This window comes from Halichoeres trimaculatus, unplaced genomic scaffold (genome assembly GCF_033239565.1).
Source record: "Halichoeres trimaculatus isolate MK-OKI-2021-1 unplaced genomic scaffold, fHalTri1.1 fHalTri1_scaffold_10, whole genome shotgun sequence".
Taxonomy (NCBI): Eukaryota; Metazoa; Chordata; class Actinopteri; order Labriformes; family Labridae; genus Halichoeres; species Halichoeres trimaculatus.
In genome coordinates, this window is record NW_027437187.1 from 13,969,817 (window position 1) to 13,989,477 (window position 19,661).

The 19,661-nt window shown below is 40.2% G+C and overlaps 1 protein-coding gene across 6 annotated transcripts in view; it reads left to right on the forward strand.

Annotated features, from left to right (window-relative positions):
- Positions 1-18,893, forward strand: part of zc3h18 (zinc finger CCCH-type containing 18) — a 36,248-nt gene extending 17,355 nt beyond the window's left edge. For 3 of the 6 annotated variants that reach the window (XM_074677526.1, XM_074677525.1, XM_074677527.1), the window contains exons 10-20: positions 25-207; positions 647-772; positions 1,451-1,543; positions 3,095-3,373; positions 9,851-9,967; positions 10,765-10,773; positions 10,871-11,076; positions 11,485-11,699; positions 12,998-13,097; positions 15,850-15,946; positions 17,782-18,893. In XM_074677526.1, the coding sequence (XP_074533627.1) occupies positions 25-207; positions 647-772; positions 1,451-1,543; positions 3,095-3,373; positions 9,851-9,967; positions 10,765-10,773; positions 10,871-11,076; positions 11,485-11,699; positions 12,998-13,097; positions 15,850-15,946; positions 17,782-17,998 (1,642 nt within the window). In that variant the 3' untranslated portion in view covers positions 17,999-18,893. The remainder of the gene's footprint in view (positions 1-24; positions 208-646; positions 773-1,450; positions 1,544-3,094; positions 3,374-9,850; positions 9,968-10,764; positions 10,774-10,870; positions 11,077-11,484; positions 11,700-12,997; positions 13,098-15,849; positions 15,947-17,781) is intronic. The other 3 variants (XM_074677528.1, XM_074677529.1, XM_074677530.1) reach the window with 3 other exon arrangements.
- Positions 18,894-19,661: the final 768 nt, after the last annotated feature.

The following is a 19,661-nucleotide window of genomic DNA, read 5'->3' on the forward strand; positions in this document are numbered from 1 at the left end:
TGATTCTATACTCAAATTTCTCAGCAGGCCAATGGAGCCTCCTTCAAAGAAGGAGATGATGCCGGTCATGAGGCGACCTGATGAGTGGAAGGACCCATGGCGCAGGTCCAAGTCTCCCAGAAGAAGACCCGGAATGGGGTCTCCTCCACGAGGGCGCAGGCGGCATCGACCCTCTGGCTCCTCGGTCTCTTTATCCAACTCCTCCAGGTACAGTCTCAGTTTTTATATTCATGCTTTTACAATTTACATGCATTGTTGAATGATGTCTGAAATTACTGATAGGGAACATACAGATATATGGTTTATGTCATTACCACAATGTTTATCAGATAACTAATAACTACATCTATAATTTTCAAAACTCTGTTTTATAGCTTTATTATATTTACGTTTATAGCTCTGCTCTTAAACATTTTATCTGAAAAAGGCAGATATTGTGGATTTAGTTGTGCCTAAAATCTTGTCATTGTGTGCCAGACTGTCACGCAGCCCTCCGCACTGAAAAATGTAACTGATGTTTCTGGACGTCATTGTCAGTCAAGGGTTGTAAATGAATTGACGTCTATAGATCTCAGTGGCAGCCAATGAGATAACAGGCCCATCAATCATCTTAACTACATGTGCTCTGTGTTTGTTTGTGTTACAGGTCCTCGTCACGCTCCTCGTCTTACACAGGCTCTGGATCGTCTCGCTCACGGAGCCGCTCTTCCTCATTTAGCTCTTACTCCAGCCACTCCTCCCAGCGCAGCTCCTTCAGCGGCAGCCGCTCCAGGTAAACAGAAGTGTCTTTCTGTGCGTATCTTGACTACACGTTGACGGTTTTGCACTTCTGGTCCAGAAAACACAGCCTCATGGTCATTCGTGGGCTCAGTTCAGCCAGTAGAAGTGTTTATACAATGCCTCCACATCCTCTTCCCTGTGGTTCCACTGTCTCAGGAAATAGTTCATGATCTGAGGCTCTTGGAGGAAGTTTTCCTTAAAGTGATATAAGGAACTTGAAAACTACTCAGGAGTTAAAAGACGTTTTAAAAGATAGCCCAATCGCTGAAAACTGAGTGTGTGTTAATATTTTGGTGCAGAAATGTCAAACTAGAGATGAAAATGTAATTTTTTTCTGACCTATTCGTTGAGCAACTTTTCTTTGGGTCATAAAAATATTACAAGATGACACAATATTTATATAGATATTGGTTATTCAGCTCAAAAATGATAAGGATATGTAAAAATTATTCACATTAGATTTTAAAAAGACTGAAATGTAAATGTGGTAATGCTACAGCAGCTGGCAGACAGAGTCGGAAACTGATGTGAGCTGTTTCTCCTTAGCTGTCTATGATTCAGATTGAGCTCAACCATTTCTGGCGGATCATAACATAACATGAATACCACAAAGACGTGAGCCAATGTTGATTTTAAGCTGCAAATTGACGCCTTGATGTCTGCATCACAGGTCCAGATCATTCTCAACATCCCCCTCACCGAGTCCTGCAGCACCGAGGACAGCAAAGAACAAGCCAGACCTCCCTCCCATGATGGCCAAAGGGTAAATCAGAGAGTCTTTCAAACCATGTTCTCTGTGCAAAGTTCATATGCTTCCACCAATGCATTGCCGTAAAGGGTTTCACAGGCTATCTTGAAACCCGCCTCAGTTTTACTAATTTTTTGGCTCTGAATAGAAAAAAAAAATTTTGAAATGACCCCAGTTGTAGAGATGCGATAAAAACTAGGGCTGTCATTTTAACGCGTTAATTACATTGATTAATTACACTGCAAATTAACGCGTTATAAAAATGAACGCAGATTAATCTGGATCCAAATCCGCGGGGCATTCAAAGACGCACTTATTTTCAAATGTCTGGCATTTACAAACCGTTTGTCCTACTTGGAAAGAGTGGTGTTCTCGTCAGATTTTCAAATTGCCGACGGTCCCTGATTGTATCACACATGATGTCAGCAACATGCTTTAGACAGGGGAAGCGAGAGTGATTTTTGGGGGACTGTCGTCCACATCTCGTTTATTCACACGTCCTTTTTGAAAATCTGCAGAAAATCAATCGTTTGCTCTTGCTCAATTCTGTAAAAAACAGATAATTCTACACTCTTTACTGCATTAAACAAGTCCTGAAAGATCAATATTTGTCCTGTATTTAAATCTAAAGAATTCTTTGGAAATTTGCTTCCATCTTCCTGGCGTCATGTTTCAGCTTGGGGCTGCTCTGCACCAATCAGCAACAGTTTGTGTGTTCAGAGCATGTAAAACTGAGAATACTTCACTTTTCTTTGATCCAAGACTTGAATTAAGTGTTTTGTACATAGTTCCTCACAGTTTTTAGCCTTTAGCCCTGGTTTTCCTGACCTCATAGAAGTATATACTTCTATGACTCATTTTTCACTGCAATATGAACTTCTATATAGAAGTTCATATTGCAGTGAAAAATGAGTCAACAGTGAGTAAAATTGTCACAGAATCAAAAAAACCTTCTAAAATTTAAATCAGCTTATCTTAGGTGCAGGACTGTGTAGATTTTGTAAAGATAGAAACATAAAACTTTTTTCATGTGTTCCTTATGCCTCAGGGTACCTAAAAATGTGTTGTATATGTTACCACCTTATTTTTAAATATTTTTTTGAATTTCTTTAATGTAATTTTGATGTCCTGGAATTCAAATTCTTTAATTTGGGACCTTAAGCAGATATGAGATTAAAATGCAATTAATTAAATTAATTAATTACAAATCTTGTAATTAATTAGATTAATTTTTTTAATCGCCTGACAGCACTAATAAAAACACATGAAAATATAATGAAACATTGAAGACACCATAATTTATTGTAACGCATTGGTAACTGCTGCTGAAATCATGGCAGTTGTTGAAATATTTCAGACTATTTCTTTTAAAGTGGGACTAAGTTAAAGAATTTCTTTTAACCCTCTCTTTAAGTCTGCTGTAATGGCTTCTAATTCTGTTGTATTGCTTGATTGTTGTTTTATGATTGTTTTAAAAATAATCACAAGTATAAAGCAGGATGTGGCCACTGCCTTCGAATCCCTGTCAGCATGCTTGAAAACAAAATTACCTTTCTCCCCTTAAAGCATGCCGCTGAAGCCGGGTGCCATGCCCCCTCCTCGCAGGGAGAAGCCCCCTATGAAGAAAGCTCCTAGTCCTCCTCATCCCGGTGGACCACCAGGCAGGCCTTCAAAACCCCCACCAGAGGGAGGAAAGCCTCCAGTCAATCCTCGGGAGCCTGGAGGTGCAGGTGGTGGTCCTGGGGGTGGTGGAGCAGGGAGACCACCGCCACCACGGGAACCTGGAAAACCACCCAATGCAAGAGAAGAGAGACGGAGAGACCGGCAGCAGCATCCTCCACGGAGGTAGGTGTGACTGATGACGTGTACCAGGAACCAATATTCTTTGATACTGATAATTGATTGGTCATTACCATTAGGCCCTTGGATACACTGTTTTATCAGTATTTTACAACACCATACTTCCTCTAATGCAGGCTTATCAATACACTCTGGCTGTTACACAGACAGCTGACCACCAGTCAAACAGCCATTCAGCCACTTTATAACTGCTGACATGTTCATGTTTCCATGTGTGAGGTTTTTTATTTGACAAATTAAAACTGGCTTCAGCCCATATCTCTCAACTGCATTCATCACAAGCATTCAAATAAACCTGTCAGTGCATCAGACCTGCCTGAGGCAGTGTCTGTGGGCAGATGCAGCGTGCTGTCAGCTGAGAGGGGAAAACTGTGTTTGAATTCACAAAGTAATCTAAGGCAAATAAAATAAAAACAAACTTGCATTTTAAAACTTTTAGTTCACATTCCATCTTTGTTGTTGAACGGGAAATCCTCTTCTTACAAAACAAATCTGATTCATGGCAGGAACCAGGAAAGAAAACATTCAGGCGCCAGGTGCTTCTGAAGCACTGACGTTTGAAGTTGATGCTGACTCAGTTTGTTAACAATGCAAATCAGTCAAAATCTTCAGCTGTCTTTGTTTTCTAAAGCTATGACGTTCCTTTCATCCTCATTGAGGTCTTACAGTTCTGTTACACTAAAACAATACGAGTCTGACCTCACCTTCACCTGAGTGAAAGACCCAAAGCATTATTAGGCATTTCTACAAGTACAAATAGGTTTTGCTATAGACGCTGCAGTGTTGTGGTTGTAAAGGAGGCATTAGTAATAAAATAATGTATGAGTAAATGTTGCATCACAGTTTTGCTGCTGTCATTATACACTCACTGGCCACTTTATTAGGTTCACCTAGCTAGTACCAGGTTGGACCACCTTTTGCCCCTGGCGCGTTATCCTGCTGGAAGTAGCCATCAGAAGATGGGTACACTGTGCTCATAAAGGGATGGACATGGTCAGCAACAATACTCAGGTAGGCTGTGGACTTTAAACCATGCTCAGTTGGTACTAAGGGGCCCAAAGTGAACCAAGAAAATATCCCCCACACCATTACACCACCAGCAGCAGCCTGAACCGTTGATACAAGGCAGGATGGATCCATGCTTTCATGTTGTTGACGCCAAATTCTGAGCCTACATCCAAATGTGGAGCAGAAATCCAGATTCATCAGAACAGGCAACGTTTTTCTAGTCTCCTATTGTCCAGTTTTGGTGTTGCTGTGTAAATTGTAGCCTCAGTTTCCTGTTCTTAGCTGACAGGAGGGTCACCCTGTGTGGTCTTCTGCTGCTGTAGCCCATCTGCCTCAAGGTTGGACGTGTTGTGTGTTCAGAGATGCTCTTCTGCAGACCTCGGTTGTAACCAGTGGTTATTTGAGTTACTGTTGTCTTTCTATCAGCTCCAACCAGTCTGTTCGTTCTCCTCTGACCTCTGGCATTAACAAGGTATTTTGGCCCACAGAACTGCTGCTCACTGGATATTTTCTCATTTTGGGACCATTCTCTTCACCAATCCTAGAGATGGTTGTTGGTTAAAATCCCAGTAGATCAGCAGTTTCTGAAACACTCAGACCAGCCTGCCTGGCACCAACAACCATGCCACGTTCAAAGTCCCTTAAATCACCTTTCTTCATCATTCTGATGCTCAGTTTGAGCTGCAGCAGATCGTCTTGACCATGTCTACATGCCTAAATGCATTGAGTTGCTGCCATGTGATTGGCTGATTAGAAATTTGCGTTAACAAGCAGTTGGACATGTGAGTGTATTTGTCTAAATATCAGTATACAGACTTGTGGATATTTTCTTTGAGTTCAAATTTGAACCCCACTGGTTAACACTTTCCTCTCCATTTGTGACATCAACTTAATTTCATTTGCATGTGTTTTTTATATCAGTTAACATTTTCACATACAAGTTCACTTTTTTCCCACATCACATTCTACAAGCTCTTCTATCTTACAGTGTATCTATTTTCATACCTGTCCCTTTGCAGTATCCAGAATACACAGACTCGTAGCCAGCCATCATGTGATTTTTATTATCATTTCATGCAATACTAAATAGCTGACAAGCCTGAGTTGAAGTAAGTAGATAAGCATTTGTCTTCTTTTGTTTCAGCTGTCCCTGTAAATACAGACAAAAAATAGTTTTTAAGATCTTCACCTTGGAAGGCTAAAGAAATTAAAAGCTTTCTCGCAGCAGCAGCATCTATTTTGGACTGAGTTTAGGTAATGATGATTGTCAGAGCTTACGACGTATATGAGAATACAACAACGATAAGAAATTAAACTGTCCTATTAAAAACAAAAGTATTCAGATGTAATTATTATACCTATCCATCCATTCATCCCTTTATTCATTCTTCAGAGATGTAACAGTCCACAAAAGTGTTGTTGCTCTGAGTTTATTTTTTCTAAGCTTCTGTAATTTCACTGAATGAGCTTAAAAAGGGATAAATATCATGATAGTTTTGGTTTTGTGTGTTTCCATGTTTGTAGGAGGATGAGGGTTGACCAGCTTTTTCAAAGGTCTTCATTTGCAAACAGAATGCTTACAGCGACTACACACACAGATTAAGTGCATAAGCAGAATGGTGTTTCCTAAAACTTTTTTTTGCATATTTATCTCCATATTTGTATGTGACATTATGTGACAGCAGGTTTATCCAACACCTGTGAATTTTCTGGGGAAGACCAGAGAGACTGTGTGGGTGTGAGGGAATGAGTGGGAAGGCTTCGAGGAAACTCTGTGCTCTCAGATTTCGGTGCTTTTGTTTCTGTGGATGTAACGCACAACAACGTTTGCCAGAGGGGAAGAATTTTAAGGGCAGGAGAGAACAGTAGAGGTGTGTGAAAGTCTTTTTCCTCTTTTCTCTTTCGGGTGGGTGTGTGTGTGTGTGTGTGTGTGTGTGTGTGTGTGGGCAGAATGATAACACTAGAAACCATCCAGGAAAAGCAGTTAGAATTCTGTTGGCAAACTAGTTCCATCAGATTATCGATACTGTTGCAGCCGTGGGATGAAGTATCGTTTGTAAAATATTTGAATGTCACATTGCGGCTGTTCCTGTCTGTGAATTCTGTAGGAACTGTTAACACAAACAGCCTTTAACAATGCACACTGAAGGTTTTTTGGTAGATTAAAGCAAACAGTCAAGAGGGTCTGTTAGGAACAGACTGTTTTGTTTTGTTGTAGTTGGGTAATAAAACAGCCTGAGCGAAAGTCATAGGGACACATTTCACCTAGAACTTAGATCGGTGTCTCAGTTTCAGTTACAGATGTATTGAATTTGTTTTTGGTAGATTCCTTTTAATAAGAATACTGCTTGTTAATAAATCATACGTTGGAAAGCCTGTTTATTAGGGATGGGTACCTTTTACATATGAAACGATACAGTACCGATGCCCGGTACCTGGCAATCGGTATCGGTACTCAACGATACCAATTTTCGGTATAGTTTTGTGTTTACCTGGTAAAAAATATAAATTTGTTTAATAATGAAATCTAATTTTGTTTCAATTTGACATATTTATTCTTCAATATATAGCCTTGCAATGCTGTTTTCATGTCCAGCATGGAAGATCTCCTACTCTTCCGCTGCCCCACAGTCACAGGGATGCATTTAGGTACCTAAACATGGTACCATTTGATTTTACTTGAATTGGTACCCGATACTTTTGGCAAAATTTGGTCAGTACCTATAAAAGTACCTAATTCAGTACCCATCCCTACTGTTAATTACCTTTTAAATGGTGCCACATTTGTAGTAAACATGGATTTATGGGATGAGCTGCAGAGCTGAGTATTCAGGTTGCACCCTTAGAAAATTTGCCAAATCTTCTCTTCTCTGCCGATGCCAAGCAGCTTATTCTGCTGTGGACTTTGTTTGGTTGGTCTGAAAAAGTTAGACACTTTGGCAATTTAAAAGTTGACTTATTCAACAAACAGGAGCTTCAGTAGCGTGTGGAAGGACCACTGGTTTCTCCTTCTCATACTGGTCACACATTGTTGTAGGTTGGCATCCCATTCTTCAGCCAGCACGTGTCACAAGTCAGCTACCAAGGCTGTTCTGGAGCAAACAGTACGCCCAAGCTGATCTTACAAGCGATCAATAGGGTTGAGGTCACGAGTGCTGTTTGACTATTAAGTCATCTCCACTCCCAAATTTGGGAGGTTGTCTCTGAGAAACCTTGCTCTGTGGGGCTGCAAGTTGGAGGACAGAGTTCAGTCCCAGACTGTGGAGGTATGAGATTTCCTCTGGTTCTCACCTCAATATCTCACTGCATTGAGATTGATTTAAATGTGACAAGCCTCTTTTTTCCCGTGTGGGGGGCCCTGCCCCCCACTAACACAGAATAATGCCACAGCTTTGTTTTGTGGACCACCAGCTTTAAGTTGTCTTGTCACATGGCCTTATCCAGACCAGTCAAAACTAGGGCTGCACAATTATCGCAATCGCAATGTCAGCACATGCAATTACGTAATCGCAAAAGAGGTTATCGCAATCGCAATCGCAATGTCAGCACATGCAATTCAGATTTTCCTCCATGATAACCAAGCAAGTCTGTAGACTCATCATGACACAACTTTTTTTATTAAATCGCAAGCACAATCGCAATCGCAATATTGTCCACCTAATCGCAAATCGCACCTTTTCCTCAAATCGTGCAGCTCTAGTCAAAACTGGCATGCCCATTTATGGAGAGGACACATACTGACCACAGCAGCAGAGCCCATGCTCACGGGTGCTGACAATCAGGGGGAAAATCAGGCACCTGGGGTGCATCTCAAAGCGATAAACTGCAGTCTCTTCTCTCTTTTCTCCTTCGCGGCACCGGAAGAACTTTCTGAGCCACCTATTAATTGATGTCCCAAAGCAATGACTGTGCTCTGAGGAGAGAGAAAAAGGAAGACTGATCAGAGGAGTTATGAACTAGGCTATTCACCAATAGGCATACCCCCATATGTAATAGAACTCACTGATTGGCCACTGCAGCAGCTTTGCTGAAACTTCACATCTCCAGAGATTAATGAGAGTGAAAAGATGAGCTTAAATTGTCACTAATGATCGTTCCGAAACAGGTCATAAAGCTGAGGTTAAAGAAGTGTTTGAAGCACAAAGCTCTGCGCAAAACTGTCATAAAATCAGTTCAACAGAAGATCAATACCCAGTTTAAATAACTCTATATGTCAAACTCATTATTCAACGAATAAACTCATAATTCAGACGGAACAGAAAAATTTAAAATTGGTTATTTTTCACATTTATTTTCCTGCTGATTCTAATTTTCTCTAATGACACAATTTATGTCTGAGAGAAAAGTCTGTTAGAAAACAAAGCAGAAAACACATTTTACATTTTCTTTAGAGCTCATCAGGTTTCACTCATGAGCATGGGGTTTGTAAAGAGTAGCGAGTTCTGCTTTCCCTGAGATCTTATAAATAACTAGTGTTTGTGAGACACAATTAACCAGGTTATATTAATAATTTTCAGGGTTCATGTTTAGATAAGCTCTAGATAAAGGCTAAATAATCAATGAATAATCTAATGATGAGACATTTTACCGGTGAGGTGATCCATGTGCTTCTGAACAGGACACAGAATAAACAGAGCACAGGTTCTCTTCACGTGAACATGTTTGTTTAACAGGTTAAAAACACACCAAGCTCTGTTAATGTTTATGTTTCATTAGAGTTATTACAGCACACAAGCAGCTATTAGAGCTGACGCCGTCATCACTGAAACATGTTGCTTTATGTGACGCTCTGGAGGAAAGGATGTCATTTCCTTTAAAACACATCTCCTTGTTTCCTCTCTTCATTCCATGCTTCTCTGGTGGGAGGGACTAAATCGCAAGTGAATGATGCAAGTGGAGGAACGAAGAATGAAACTTAAGAGCTTTGAGACACAGCCCTGGTTGTCAGCATATGTCTCCTATAGCAGCATGATGAAGAGCTGGTCCAGGCCTGAGACAGCTCTGACTGTAAACTTTGTGTTCTGTCTGGGCTGGTTGGACCTTTTTTTCTAAAAGAAGAAAAGTTTTGCCCATTCTTGACAACAACGTTTACATTTCTTGAAAGGTTTCTTACATCATTCATTTTTTCTTCATCTGATAGTAACTCCAAAAAAACAGTGCAACATTTCTTTATGATAGTTTCACTTATGTCTGGAACAATAAAAAATATATATTTATTTCAAAGACTGTCAGATAAATAGATGTTTAAGTCACAGTCCTTTAGTGAGATGGAATGAGACTGGTTCAGTCATGCTCAAAAAAGCTTGGTGTCATAAATCTGTCATGACCTCAGCTTCGATCTCAGTTTCAAGTATCCAGGTTTTTCTGAACACCTACAGGTCGTAGATCATCTTCTGCCACACAAACAGAGGAGCTGTTCAGCACAAATAAACAACCTTTGTCTGTTTCCTCTAGGCGAACTGTAAGTGGGAGTGTTAGTGGGAGTGGCAGCAGTTATTCTGGTTCAAGCTCCAGGTCCAGATCCAGATCCTCCTCCAACTCCCTCTCTCGCTCTGGATCCAGAAAATCCAGGTACAGGCCTCCTGAACTCCTTCACTAAAGAGCATTTAACCAAATTCACACTTCTTCACGATACTAGACATACTATTAAATAAATCAGAGTAATTTATATATTTATTTTTGGATCACATAAATTTAACATTCTGCTTTCAGCAAAAGTCAAGAGGTCATAAAGTATGGTGGCACAGAGAGTGGTGTAGCTTAAAGTCATCTCACACTTGAAGCTGATTGTGCAGTCAAGCATTGCTTTTAAAACCTCTTTTAGGTTTCAAACAATGAAGTTGTGGCTTATTTATATATTGTATTCACCTTCAGTTAATTAAAAAGTTTTTACGATTGTTTTTAAAACGTCAGAGCATTTTAACCCATTTAGACCAGAAGCAACAAAGCAGCATTTTTAGCTGTAAGGGCGAATGCAATGAGTGGGTCATTTCGGACGGTGAGTCATAAAATGCACGGTGATTAGCTGAAATACAGATGGAGGGAATGACATGCATGTTTTGAAAGTTTTAAACATCCCTAGAAGGAGTGGAAAGTTTGTGTTGATTTTTATTTCTTTTAACAACCGGCTCTATGACAGATAAGATCCGTGACACTGTCGGGAAAAAGTCTAACGGCTGCATCTGGTCTTAAATTTATATATTTATATATGTGTTCATGTTTATGAATTTGATTTGTCATCAACACACACCTCTTCAAATGTCAGTGGATGAATAGAGAGCTGGAAGTTTTGAATGTTAAATCAGTCATGACTTAGTCATGTGCACTAATCGTGTGTTTTTCTTTTGCTTTCATGTGAAACCCTCCAGAAAATCCAGGTATGAAAGATTTTCATGAAAGTTACGGACAGTGTTTACACAGTTTCTCATGTCACAGAAAACAAAAACCTCACAGTCGAGTCATTCTGATTTGCAGGTCACTGAGCGTCAGCAGCGTGTCGTCAGTGTCATCAGCGTCATCCAGCAGCAGCTCGGTGCGGAGTGCCGACTCAGACGACATGTACGCTGACCTCGCCAGTCCCGTGTCTTCTGCCAGCTCCCGCTCACCCACACCAAACCACCCTCGAAAAGAGAGAGGGCTGCCGAGGGACCAGCTTCCACATGGCAGGGACAAGAACAGAGGTTAGAGACTGTACATTCAAATAATTAACACACAAATGATAAATCTCAAATAATCCAGGACTACATAAAAGGCCAGACTCCACAGAGCAGCAGATGGATTAAAGCTCTGTAAGGTCACCACTGAGTAAGACCTAATTATGGTAACTTAAGACCTGTCATTTAAAGCTTGTTGAACAGTAATATAAACAATGATCAGCAATCAAAGTATTTTTGTTGGAGAGCAGCAACAACTGGGGAAATGAAGATTGAAGCAAATCCAAATGAACAAGATAATTTTAAACGGGTTTTCAGAACCACTTTCCAAATTCTTGGTCATTATCTGAGTGTAAAACGCAAATTTGCTAAAAAGAAAAAATGTTTATGAAATCAAGTTCGGTGAAAGTGAAAGTTTTCTTATCCTGCACACAGAGAGACCGCCCAAGAAAGATGAACCCTTCAGGGAGGACCGCAGGAAGATGGATCCATCTGGTGCCCCACCCAGGGGAGGCAACCCCATGCCGAGGTCAGGACCTGGAAGCAGGGGCGGCCACCCTTTACACGCTCCACCCGGCGCCATGGGCCCCCCTGGAAGCTATGGGGGTTCAGGATCACACAAAGACATCAAACTCACTCTCCTCAACAAGGTAATTTACCAGCTTTAAAACACGGAAAAACAAAGACACTACCATCCAACTAATTCATTTTTTTGAATTATTATTAACATGACCCTGCACTGTACATCATTGGCAACCTCCTGCACAAGGGAGAGGCCAATGTTTACAGACATGCAGGGCTATCTGGATGTTTCACTTTACATTTACTCTGTGGTTATAAATCAGTTAAACTGTGTACTAACAATGAGACACAGTCAAAAGGTGTCTGCTGACTTAAACATTTTTTACAGTTTATTCCACCCATCAAGTCAGCACAAGCAGACTGTGGGAGACCTTAACTTTGAGTAATTCTAAATTCACATACTGGCACACTCGCGTGTTATTTACCGACCCAAAAAACAGGAATTTGTGACTTGCAGAAAACATACTTTGATGTTACTCGTACACAGCTGCAGTACATTTTACTGAAGGTATTTTCCCTGCATTTATCTTTCTAGTAAGTGACAAGGCACAAAAAATTGGATAAAGCCACCTGCACATGAGATGTCTGTAACTTAAACTCTGGAGTCGTACTATAGATGGAGTTGTGTGGTGTTGTGTTGCAGAAGCGTGGGTTCTTTCCAAAGCCTTAGGGTCTGGAGCGAGAAGCATTTCTAGTTTAAGTTGTCCCAAACCTGCCTTTCCCTGAAGAACGAGGAAGCTTTAAGGTGCTTATCTTAAAATAGACAAATAGCTACCCCCATCTCCTTGTTTCCTGACCAAAAAAATGAATTAGTTGGATGGTAGTGTCCTGACCTGAACCATAATGTATTGACAAAGATTCAAAGTATCCTATTTGTTTTGTTCTGGAAGCTCATTTTGCGCTATAGAGTTTTTTTTTTCAACAAACAATGAGTTTTGGATACAGTCTTTTTTTTCCCCAACACATTCTTTTTATTTGATTTTTGGCTTTGAATTTAAAGGCATAGTTTAGAAAATATAGAGAAAATAAAATTAAAAAAAAAAAAAAAAAAAGCATAAAAAAATGAATGAAATAGAAAAAAAATCAGTAAATGTCTTTTTATCACTCACTCCTCTTTTGCTCCAAACTCTCATATCAAGTCTGTTAAGTCTGGTTCCAAAAAAAGTCTGACAGCCCAAAAAGTGAAACTTGGAGCTTCAGAACACTTATCCTCTGATCATTTGATACTTTTTTTGTCATTTTCTTCAGTTTGGTTCGTGATAATATATTGAGCATGACGAGCTTCTCAAACTTGACGTTTAAAGTTGTAAATTCCTGGTGATTTGGTGTCAATCAGATGTTAAGTTAGTATTTGTACTCTCCACAGCAGCAGGGAGACAAAGGTAACAGGAAGAGGTACCTGCCTTCCGACAAGGACAGGCCGGGCTCCCCGGTCAGCAAGAGAATGGCCATGTCTCCAGATCGAGGTGAGGATTGTGCTATGACACCTGACACACACGTTTATTTTCACAAACAATGTCATTTTGGCCTGATTCTGCTGACTTCCATGTGGACATGTTTAATCAGTGTTGGAAGGGTGTAACAGGCAAGCAAGAGTAAGAAGAAATTTTATTAGACCCACGATTGATGCCAGAGTTTGTGCTAGAGAGATGAAAAGATAAACCAGTCAAGTGATCTTTTGATAATCGATGACAAGGTTTGCTAAATGAACCATGTTGTTGTTTTATCCTTGAGATAAGCCAGACTGGTGACAGCTCTGAAATGCTTTGTTTGGATGAAACTATTCTAGAAAGTATTATAACCACTTTTGTTACATTTATTTTCATCTCTCTAGACTTAACTCTCTACAGATAGCAGAGGTAACATGGGCTATAAACCAGAGTGACTTAAAGGTCCCATATTCTGCTCCTTTTCTGCAGTTTAATATGGATCATTGATGTCTTCATGAAATGGTAGTAACATGTTTTGGTCCAAAAAGCCAATATATCAAGCACAGCAGCATTGTTTCCAGGCTCTCATAGCCCCTCTGTTCAGAACGGTCTGATTTAGTGGGCGTGACCTTCATATGTAAATGAGCCACCACTGATACCGCCCCGCTCTTCAGCTTCACTGAGAGCGGCGCCACAAGCTCCAAGTGCACAATGTTTTGAAAACGGCGAAGCTTGTTTACCGTAAAACAACAGGCTAACTGCAGCTAAAGTTAGCATCCTGAAGCTAACACAGAGACAGGGGGGGGCACTGAGGAAAAGCTCTTACATCTGCTCCACAGCACACAGCATTTAACATACTCACATTTCCAGGGTCTGAGGTTTGTTGCCGGGTGGTTGGTAATGTGCCTGGAGTCAGGACCAGTCTATTTGCTAGCCCTCTGTTGTACTGTCCAAAGTTGGAAAAGCAGTCAACCATGAAGTGACTAGCACACACATGCACAGTTTTACTGGGTGTAGCTGGAACATTTCCTTGATAAATGTACCGTATGTGGCTGTTTATAGCCAAAAACAGAGCAATGATGGCTTTTCAGCTTTGGCATTCTCCTCCCGGGGAGGGGAGGGGGTTGGGAGGGGGTTCGGGGGTATTTGTTCCGGTGGACCAATCCAGATCAGGTCAGACTTACTCTTGATTGGTCAGAAAAGGGAATTGCTGACGTCGGCAAATCCCAAAAATTCCAAACAGCTTGTTTTAGGTTAGGATCTTACATTCACAAGCACTACTAAGTACAGGTTTTTTCATTAAATGTCACATTTTGTGGGCTGGGAGGAAAGCCAAAGACCCACAAATTTCACTAAAAGACTTAATAAAGTGATTTTTGCATACTATGGGACCTTTTAAAGCCACATTCTTCTTGTCATGCCATCATGACGAATCTTATTAGCTTCTAACCTTCCTCCTTTGTCCACTCGTGACGGTCCCTCTTGAAGGTGTTGCCCCTCTTCATCCAATGTAAATTAAGACTTGGTGTTTTCCCCAGTTTTCAAACCAGAAAGAGGAACTGGTATTTTAAAACTGGGCCTTTTCACACACATTTTGTGGCCTATTGTTGAAAAGGAGAACAATGTTAGTTTGACTTGTAGATCTACAGTTTTAGATAATCGAATATGCTTCATTTAGCTCCCCATAAAGATAGCTAGGCCTGGATCACAGCCTAGATTTGTTAGTATTGATTCAATCTTTTTTAGATTAAATAAATAATCTAGAGTCTGTGCATATCAGAAAGATGTAACAAATCTTATCAGTGTAGCTTGCATAGCACAATGATCTCTTCATTCCAACATGGCGTCCATTTTTATCATAGTTGGAAATATGTCCACACCCTCCTCATCGTGTGTTTTTCTTACATAATATGATCCAGTGTCAGCCTGGTCCATCATTTGACCAACAAAACAGTAACTGTCTTTGTAGAAACCGTACATGCAAAGCAGCTCAAATGCATCAAATGCCAGCTCTGCTCTTTTAGGTTCACAGCTACTCACCAGCCTGCCCACTTGTGATTAAGGCAAAGCAGGTTCATGTTGAGGGAAGGTAATTCCAAGTGCTCTGTGTAGGAATATCAGTTCATTCAAATCAAGACTGGAGAAACTTTACAGCTCTAGGAATAAAACAAAACCAAAGGAAATGTGATTGGAAAAATAAACCTATTAAGAGCTTTTTAACTAAGGCTTTAAAAGCCAAGCAAGTAGTGCTAAGCCTTACCATGTTTTGTTGTGTTTTGTTACATTTTTTGCATTGCTGAGCACCATCAGAGAAATGACATAAAAATGAAAATTGGGAAACAGCAAACAGTTCCTCAGTGAAAGCTGGAACAAGTGTAATTTTTGTATTTCTGCTTTAGTAAGAAAAAAATCTGCATTAGTGAAATGCTTGGGTTAGTAAAATAAACAATTTGTAGTGTCAGCAAAGGTTGGTTTCACAATATTTCCTGATTGAAAAAATATGAAAAGACGTGTGCACGTATGATTAAGACAGAAAGGCCACAGCGGTCTCCAAGCTGGGGTTAATTCCTCTTCTGTTTTTGATTTGAAAGTTCAGGTTTGTTTTGAAGGTGTTGTTAAATCACTTCAACACAAACATAAGCCTGTGTCCTGTTTCAGATCATCTCATGTGGAGGTCCAAATATTTCAGATGTCATGTCTCAGTTTAAAGATTTCTTAGTCTACAAACTTTTATGTGATCACCAAACTCCCTGACAGCATCAGTGACTGTGAAACTTGTGCTTCTCAGGCCGTGATAAGAGGTTCCCAGGTCGACCCCCGCTTTCCCCTCGAATGGATCGACCCAGAGGACAAGGACCACGACCCATGCCCCCCCAGGGAGACAGGTGGGTGCAACCTTGCATATATCAGGCTGTTGTATTCATCATTTTACTGTTTGTTGTTAATCAAAGGACAAAAAAATACTGCAACAAAAAAACCCACGCAGAAGTCTGGAAATTTTAAACTTCATTTCTTCCCCAAACTTTATCTTGAACTCTGTAGTGTACTGGGGTCAAACACATCAAAGCTTTGAGGTCATAAAGTTTGGCTGGCCACAAGTGCTTGCTCAGAATTAGTGGCATGAAGTGGAAGTACACAAATATTACATCAACACTGCATGCGTCACCATATTAAACATCCTCTTGTGCAAAGTTCCCACTTGATGAGAGAGGCATTGTGAGTGCAGATGATTTCTCTGTTTCATGAACATGACGGAAGGAAACTAATTGAGCACTTACTCTGACCTATTATTGAGCCTTCATAATAATGAGCAGCATTAGTCACCTGCTTTGCATAGAATGACATCACCCGAATGAACATAATGTGCTTATTTCATAGTTTTCTATGACTAATTGATCTGATGATCTAAACCCTGTAAGAGTGCGGGGTGTCTTCTTTTCTCTACTTTGACATATCTCTATATAATTGCCAGATTTTGCACCTCCAGCCATGACATCATACTTTGTGAATCAGATCTGGCAATAAAAAGCAAAGTATTAGATCTAGGGCTGCAGCTATCAAATATTTTAGTATTCGAGTATTCTACTGAAAATCCCATCGATTAATCGAGTAATCGGATAAAATACATTTTTGTTTAGTTAAAGAGCAGTTATTTTTCAAATGAACATTTTTTTTGTAAACACACTTTGACACATTTTTTGTGCCTTGTACATCTCATCAAATGCTGCGACCCAAATGACACCCGTTTCGTAGAATGACCCATTAGTCTCCAAACTCCAGAAAAGAAGCTAGATTTGTTGCTAGTTGCTATTTTGTATAAGCGGTAGCTTGAGGGGTCTGAAAACTCTCTTAATATGGCCTCAGCTCTATTTGAAATACCACTCTTTGACCTTTTTTAAAATTAAACGATTCCTCGAGGCGGAAAAAATTACTCGAGTATTTTTCGTAATCGAGTACCTCGAATCATTCGAGGAATCATTTCAGCTCTAATTAGATCATTTTTGTGCAAGTTTTAAAATAAGCCACACAGAATCGGGTTAATGTTTGATTAGCAATCATTCAAGTGTTTGTTCAGAGGCGTCAGCCACAGTTCACCTGTTCTCATTTTAAACATGTGGTCAAGAAAAGAACAAAGAAAAAAAGAAAGAGATGATTGTTTTCTTATCTAAGCCTCCTCATTAGTTAGCTATGTGACCGAAGCACCTGCTTATTACCAGCTGCAAACTATAAAAACAACTCCTCTTTCAAAAGTAACAAGCTCATGTGTTGTAACCTGTAAGTTCAGTCATGTTGTAAACTCAAGTGTTGATTTTATGATTAGTCTGCATCTCTGAGCAGCTGGTGCAGCTGGTTCTTCAAACTGAAGGAGGCTATTTTTAGAAGTTTATAAATACGTAGCTTTAAATAGCTCGTAGTATCCCCAGCTGCAGGACGCAGTGTCTGAGTCATCTCAGTTGTAGTGTTTGTTGATGGTGTGATGGGAACACGTCGCTTACTGTGACACAGAGTGAGATGTTTGACATGCACGTCTATGTATATTAAATCAAAACATGACACATTGCTTTGTTCAGCGTTTTGCACACATACATAATAGCAATTCTCATAATTGAATACATGCAAAGAGGCTCCAGCCTGCCAATGGGCCTGAAAGGGAAAAGTGATAGAGATAATGAATGAAAAAAAAAAAAACTTTTTTTTTTTTTTTTTTAACTCTTTTTAGAAAACGCCCTCTGTCACCACCCTCAAAATCTTCTGGGAAAGGCCCAGCGCCACCACTGGGAAAACCAGCAGCCCCTGGCTCCGCTCCAGTCCCTGGCTCTGGCTCTGGTTCAGGCAAACCCAGCAACACACTGTCCCGCCGCGAGGAGCTGCTGAAACAGCTAAAGGCGGTGGAGGACGCCATCGCCAGAAAACGAGCAAAGATTCCCACCAAATAAACCAAGGCCAGCACCCGTCTGCTCACCCGTCTGATTGTGAGGCCTTGAGAGCCAGAGGAACAGTGAGGGTCATGGGGGGATTTTCCCTGCCTCAGTGGACCTTTAAAATGTTGTATGGTTCGTGTATAGAGGTTATTGTGAAAGATAAAGGAAGTGGCCACACTGCAATCATCCTTTACTTGAGGTTTGGCTCTGCTCCATTCTGGAGAGTCTCTTACTCCTCTCTGTCCAGTGTTAGATCCCCTTAAAGTCTGAATGTCTCAGTTGCAGTTTACCTCAGCGAGGAAGAGGATGGAACATTTGGGCATTCAGTTTGGAGGGGAGTCTCAGGAATGGAGTGAAGAAGGGTATTGAAGTGCGTTTCTCTACTTCCCCCTAACTCTGTTCCTTCCCTTAAAAAGGAGCACCTCCTCACGAGGTGTGACAACAAAAATGTAGACATGAAGCTGACCACTTCTGTCTTTCCTGATCTTTTTTATTGCTTATTTTTTCTCACATCTTCAGTTTTCTCCATGTGAAGTCAGCCCAGCAGGTTACTGACAGCTGTCACTCTGCTTATTTGTATAAATCCCCAAGCGTCACGTTCAGCCCTTGTAAGTCATTACGAGCCTGTTTTTATTCACAACAGACTCATCTTTAACCAATGGCACGTCTGGTTCTGTGTGTTAAGAGCAGTGTTTGCTGTCACACTTTGTACAAAAATAGCAAATCATCCAATTCTTTCAAGTGTAAGATCATAGACTACAGTGATGTGAAGTAATGCTTCTTTTTTATCTACAGCATTTTGTTTTGTTCTAAGCTCTTCCCAAGTGATAAACTGATGTTTTATTTGTGTGATATTTTTAGTTTGAGGAGTGCGAGAGATGGAATGGAGAAATTTAGAAACAAGATTTGTCTTGCTTTTGTGACAAAAGCCTTCTAAATAAACTATTTTGATAAAGAGAAGTTGAGCCCTTTCATTTTTCCTTATTCTTGAGAAAGACTCCAAGATACTGAGTGACCTTTAAGTGACCTTTACCTGACTTTTGATAAACTGACAAATTAACCATCATCATGTACTGAAAAGTATGTTTGAATAGGAAGCATTAAAAAATACTTGCCGTTTTACCATACATAATATTTTATCTTAAGTACAAGCATCTTACATTAATTATTAAGAAATTGTACCAAAATGCAGAGAGATTAAAATCTGAAATCTGAAATTTAATAGAGTACATGCACGACTGGTGTCCCTCAGGGATCCGTTCTGGATTCTTTCAGGTTTTTTAAGAAGAATTTTGCAGCTCATTGAGTGTTAAAGCTAAATGTCAAAAAGTGAAATTGTATCATGCACAGGCAACATTTTCAAGGAGTGTTTCTAAATGTGCCCCAGATGTGTCCAATTTATCACTTTTCTGTTCAGTACCTGATTCTGAGAGCAAAGCAAAGCAGGTAAATGCATCTCCAAGATGCTTGTTGCTACAAAGCAACCTAAATCACAAGTGGAAGTGACAAAAGCAACATTGTTAAAAATTGTGACATTTTCCTCATTTATTGCTAAAAAGTGTGTCACATTCAAAGCTCTGTGCACAGAGCAAGAGAGCAGAACAAAGGCAGAAATGTCTGTTTATATTCGAGGAGAAAAGGTGTCACTGACATGGTAGTTAAATACATTTAGTCAATT